Source organism: Antechinus flavipes, chromosome 1 (genome assembly GCF_016432865.1).
Source record: "Antechinus flavipes isolate AdamAnt ecotype Samford, QLD, Australia chromosome 1, AdamAnt_v2, whole genome shotgun sequence".
Lineage (NCBI taxonomy): Eukaryota > Metazoa > Chordata > Mammalia > Dasyuromorphia > Dasyuridae > Antechinus > Antechinus flavipes.
The window spans coordinates 93808111-93814110 of NC_067398.1; the positions used below are offsets into that span (position 1 = coordinate 93808111).

The window sequence follows — 6000 nt, forward strand, 5'->3', positions numbered from 1 at the left end:
ATAAGATGAGAAAAAGAAATAATGACATGTCAAGAAAACAAACATCATTTTTGCAGATAATATGATAGTCTATTCAGAGAATCTAAAAGATTAAACTAAAACAATTAACTGAAACAATAATTTCAGTAAATAGCAGGAAATAAAATAAATCCATACACGTCTTCAACTTTTCTATATATTACCATAAAAACTCAAAAGGAAGACACAGATTTCATTTAAAATAACTATAAAACATTACAAATACACAAAAAATATAAAATATTTGGGAATCCACCCAACAAGAAACAAACATCAATCAACAAGCATTTATTAAGTACTTATTAAGTGCCAGGAACTGTGTTAAATGCTGAGAATATAAAGAATTGCAAGGAGCTCAAAGTCTACTGACAAACAAATAAACCCTGAAAAAACAAGGTATGTATATATGTGCATATGTGAATCAGCTAGTAAATATTTATTAAGTATCTACTCTGTGCCAGGCACACTACTAAGCACTAGGAATACAAAAAGAACCAAAAGGCAATTCCTGTCCTCAAGGCACTCATATTTAATTGAAGAGATAATAAGCAAACAAATATAAATAAACTATATACAGGAAATGTTTGAGAGCAAAGATACTATTATTAGGAGGGTTTGGGAAGGCATCCTATAGAAAATGGAATTTTGGTTGAGACTTAAAGGAAGCCAGGAGGAGATGAGGAGGGAAAGCATTGTAAAAAAGAGAGACAACATCCGAGAAAATGAATGCCCAAAGCCATTTGGGTTCGTTTTATTCATGGAACAAGCTGAAGATCACTGCTGTTAGAATAAATGAATGTGGCAGAGAGTAAGAACAAGGAGTCTGGAAAGTAGGAAGGAATTGGGTTATTAAGGGCTTAGAATGCCAGAGAATTTTGTATTTGATGTTGGAGACAAGACACGTGGGATAAGCAGACCCATCAGCAGGCGATTAAAGAGGGCCAAGGCTTATTCCTGTGTTGGAATCTTTACAAACTGCTAACTCATTAGAGTTGATAGATCTTATTGATTTGATCTTACAAGGAAATTTTTTGGGCCAGAACCTGAAATAAGGTACTAAGTAGAATTAATTGATACAATGCTTGTGTTCACATCTTTACTCACTGGAGTTCACACGTTTGGGAAATTTCAAGGTTTAGTATGAGATATCCGAATTCACACCTCCCTTGAAGCTTTTAGGGCCAGAGAACACTATGGGAGAAAACCCAAAATCCCACTGATATATAAGAAGAAAGCAGAGACCCAGTGAAGAGAGTTCAGCTGAATTAGATTGGAGAGGAGCAGGCGGGACAGACGCAGAGCACTCTGGGAGACTGAGAGTCAGAAGCCCTCTCTCGGAGGCAAGAAGATTCATTCCATTTTCCAGTTGGCTGGCTGGTGGCTGAAGAAAGCAGAGGCAGAAGCAAAGGACAAAGCTGCAAGAGCTCTTGGAACCAAGCAGAGAGATAGGCCTCAACTAACCGGGCTATTTTGGAAGGAAAAAATAAATGTTTGTATTTTTATCACCTGGCTGCATTTGGGGTAATTATTGATCTGAACTGATACTAAGGCTGCCTCCAGAAAACCTCCCCGAGAAACCTGCTCTCTCCCAGAGAGAACCATTATTTTATATTATTTTAAAGAAGAACAAGAACTCCAACATTCCTAGGGCTGGCAGTGTCACAGGAAAAGGGGGCTTTTCTGAAACATGTTGCAAAGGTGAATCCTGCAGGGTAAATATGGAGAGGTAAGAATGAATGTGATAACTCCTAGATTGCCAACCTGGGGACTGGGAAAACAGAAAAGGGGAAGTTAGGAAGAGCAGAGAGAGCTTGATAAGAAAAAGAATGGGCTCCATTTTGGCCATGTGTAAGAATTTAAGATGGGATATCCAGTTTGAGGTGTACAGTGGGCAGTTAGATGAGTCTGGAGGTTAGGAGAGAATTTAGGGGTGGATGAACAGATCTAGAATCATCTGCAAGAGAGTTGACAGTTGAATCCATGGGGGCTGATAAGATAATCAACGGAAAGACTTGGAGGGAAAAGAGAAAACCCAGGACAGAGCCTTAAGGAAGACTCAACATTATCAGGCACAGCCTGGACCAAGACCAAGGAGATTAAGAAGAATCTTGGTTCAGCAAATAGGAGAACCCGCAGACAGCAGTGTCACCAAAGCTACACAGAAGCATCGAGGAGAGTTAACCCTGTCAAAGGGTACAGTGGACTCAAGAAGGATGAAGATGGATCTGGCAAGTAAGACATCTCTGGTAACTTTCTGCAGAGCTGTTTCAGCTGAGTGAGGAGACTGGACGCCAGCCTGCAGTTAAGAGAAGAGAAGGAGGGAAGTGAAGAGCGTCCTCCAGGATCAAACATAAAATGCTGTGTGACACCCTCCACCTTCCAGGCATCTTACACATCATTCTCCCTCCCCACAACCCCCCATGGACTCGTCCATCCAGTAAGCCCGCCCTCTCCCCACTCTGAGTATTTTTCTCTGCTGCTGCTCCACTCTTATGAGGCTCTCCCTCTTCATCTCCACTTCTGGGTTTCCCTGGCTTCCACCAAGTCTAAAACTCTCATCTCCAACAGAAAGCCTTTCCAGATCTCCTCTCATCACAGCTCCTCCTCTCTACTGCCAGACTGTCTATAGAGGTGGCAGAGGAGACAGAGTACCTGGCCTGAGATCAGGAAGACTCACCTTCTGTGTGACTCTGGACAAGTCACTTCACCTGTGTGCCTCAGTTTCCTCATCTATAAAAACGACTGGAGAAGGAAATGGGAAACCACTCTGGCACCTCTACCAAGAAAACCCCAAATGGGATCTTGAAGAGTCAGACACAACATACCTTGGTCAACTCTAATGACTTCCTGCTACTGTGGGAGGAAAACCAAACCCCGACTTGGCATTCAAAGTTCTTCACGACCTCGCCTCATCCTACCTTTTCAGACTTCTTACATATCACTCTTCAATATATATTTTTCAACCCATTGACAAACCAGACCCTCGTCCCTGGGCTCCGGACACTCTCTGTGTGTGGAATGTTCTTCCTTTTCCACTCTAACAACTGAGCCTCCTAGATTCCTCTAAATCCCAAACAAAACCCTACCTCTTACAAGAAGTCTTCAATTCCGGTGCCTTCCTTCTGTTATTTCCTATCTATCTTGTACATAGCTTGTCAGGGTATGTCTGTTTGCACGTGGCCTCCCACATTAGACAGTAAGCTCATTGAAGGCAGAGACTGCCTTTTGCCTTTTTTTTTTTATATCCCCAGGACTTAGCATAATGCCTGGAATTTAGGAAATGCTTACTAAATGTTTATTGAACTAATTATTTCCCATTTATCTTGTATATGTCTCATTTGTGTAAGTATAATAATAGTTTGCATTTATATAGAGCCTATCTGCAAGCACCATGCTAAACCCTTTACAAATTTTATGCTATTTGATCCTCCATGGGGGGAGATTATCATCCCCATTTTACAGATAAAAAAACTGAGGCAAAAGGAGGGTGATTTGTCCAGACTAGTAAATACTTGAAGATTGATCTTGAACTCAGTTCTTCCAAACTCCAGGCCTAGAACTCTGTCTCCTGCTGCCACCTAGCTGTCTCTACCACGCTATAGCAGTTTGTGGGTTGTCTCTTCCATAGTCTTCAAATTCCTTGAGAGCAAGATTGCCTTTTATCTCTCTTCAGTGGGCCCAGCACTTAGTACAGTGGCTGGCACAAAGTGGGTATTTAACAAAAGTTTACTAGCAATCATATATGATCCTTAGCCTTTTCAAGGCATTTAGCGATGAAAGGAAAAACGCAGGGGATGAAGGTGAGTAAGGATAGATAACAGAAGGGTTTCTTTGAGGCCTAGAGACACAGATGGGTTTAGAGGCATTGGGGATACAGCACCATAAGTAGATAAGAAGTGACTCAAGATTACCGAAAATATGGAGATAAGAAAAGGGACAATCTGAGAGAGAAGAAAAGTCAGAAGGGGATCATTTGTGCCCAGAAAACAATCCGCATTGGCAAGAAAAGCCAGCTCTTCATATGAGACAAGAGGGAAATAGAGGCCAGGCCTTTGAGAGAGATGATAGAGAAAAGGGAGTTCTAAGCAAATGCTCTCAGTTTTTTCAGTGAACTTTTTCTCCCCATTTCCCACCTGTTTGGCTGCTTATAGACTTCTCCATATGCCTTCCTTCCCCAGAAAAGGCATCTTTGGGAAATCTCATGCTGTAAGAACGAATCTGCCTGGTCCTCCCATCTCATGGAGCCCTCTGACTGGACCCTTTCTTTACAGTGAGGGCCATCGATTCCAGGACCTCTCTCTACTTAAAAGATTTCTCACCAGTTCCACTGCTCTGGTACTTCTCTACCTCTCCATCACCTTCCTTCCCCCTGGAATTGCTTTTGTGTGTAGTCTTTCCCCCTCTTAGATGATAAACTCCTAGAAGCCAGGGATGTCTTGGTTTCTAGCTCTTAGCAGTGTGTCTGGCACATAGTAGGCCCTTTATAAATGTTTACTGACTAACTGAGTGAAATATAAGGTAAAATTCTTCTCAGTGAGCAGAAGGAAGGCCAAAGGAGGTTTGGGGAAAACAAAAACATACTGGGGAGAACTCAAGTGCCTATCACATAGTACTGTGTCACTTTCCCTTCAAACTCTATAATTCTTTTACTTTTATACCGTTTTTAAAAAATACTTATACGCAACTTTCAGAGTTGCAAAGTGTGCCCTAACTTCCTGAGTATTTCAAGAGGTGTCTTTATTTAAAGAAGTAAAAGAAATTTCATGCACCTTTCTGGATTGAGATTGTCAACTGTGAATGTTGCGTGTCTCTGCTTTTAAATGCTTTTCAAGAATGTGACTAACACCAGGCAACACCTTAGACCGCGCCAGAAATCCAGTCGCCTCCAGTTCTGGCTCTAGGTCACTCAGCCACCTGTCTAAAAGGCATTTCGGGGGCAGCCAGCCCTTCCCACAGGACGGCCCAGGTTAATTATACACAGACGGGTACACAACATCCCCTTTGCCAACAACCTCATAACCCATTGCAAGAATTTATCCATGAAGCTCCCTGTAAGGACAAGATCCTAAGTTTGACTCCAAGGATGGAGGATGGAGAAGGTGGGGGAAGGGGGTCTGAAGCATCTATAATCCATAGTTTACTTCCTAGAGGGAACAACTCTACTATAATCACTATCATTTTTATTGCTCCATTTAGATCTGAAAAGGGTTTTACAAACATTGCAATCCCGGGGGAGGGGGAAGTGTAGGAAGATGGATGACCACCCGTGGGCCAGTTCCAGGGCGCTCACAAGTGACACAAGGGCCAAGGAAAGGGGGAGGGGTCAGGAGAAGCGCTAGGGAGAAACTGAGGCGGGAGTGATGCAGGGGGAGGCACCCGAGGCCAGTCCGCGTCTCCCCGCAAGCAGCCCTCCGTACTGGGTATCCCGGGATCCTTCTTCCCTCTCAGGGGACTCACCGTGCTGCTCCCTCAGCGTCATTACAGACACCAGGTAGTGGGCGATATCGAAGAAGGGGAACATGGACAACCGGGAGAAGGCGACGGTCAGCTCTCCCCACATGCGTTCCATAGCGACGGCGGCGGGTTCCCCGCGCAGCTCCAGGGAGTCGCCTCCAGCTCCGGCGGTTCCCCCAGCTCAGAATGGGGTTTTCCTCCACAGCCAGCCCCCAACTCACTTCACCCCAGGACCGCCGCGCGCATGCGCCCAACACTCCGCTGGACCGTAGGGAGGAGGGGGTGTAGAAGAGGAACCCGGGGGCGGAGTGGAGGCGGAGCGCGCGGATGGGGGCGGGACGCCAACTGTCGCGGAAGGCGGTTGGCCAGGCCGGATGGGCCCCGCCTCCTCACTCCCCTCACTGCGGCCACATAAGGTCCTGGAAGCCTGAGGAGGCGGGCGGTAGTTGTCTGTGGGCGGAGCGACTTTAGCTTTCCTCTGAGATTCTTCGTCTCCGCCCCCCCATGCCCTGAGTCCGAGACCTCCCC

At 44.9% G+C, this 6000-nt stretch overlaps 1 protein-coding gene across 1 annotated transcript in view; it reads right to left on the bottom strand.

Moving 5' to 3' along the window:
• The window catches only part of TMEM38B (transmembrane protein 38B), a 52480-nt gene extending 46739 nt beyond the window's left edge, over nucleotides 1-5741 (bottom strand). The window contains exon 1 of the mRNA XM_051986949.1: nucleotides 5476-5741. Within this exon, the coding sequence (XP_051842909.1) occupies nucleotides 5476-5587 (112 nt within the window). The 5' untranslated portion in view covers nucleotides 5588-5741. The remainder of the gene's footprint in view (nucleotides 1-5475) is intronic.
• Nucleotides 5742-6000: the final 259 nt, after the last annotated feature.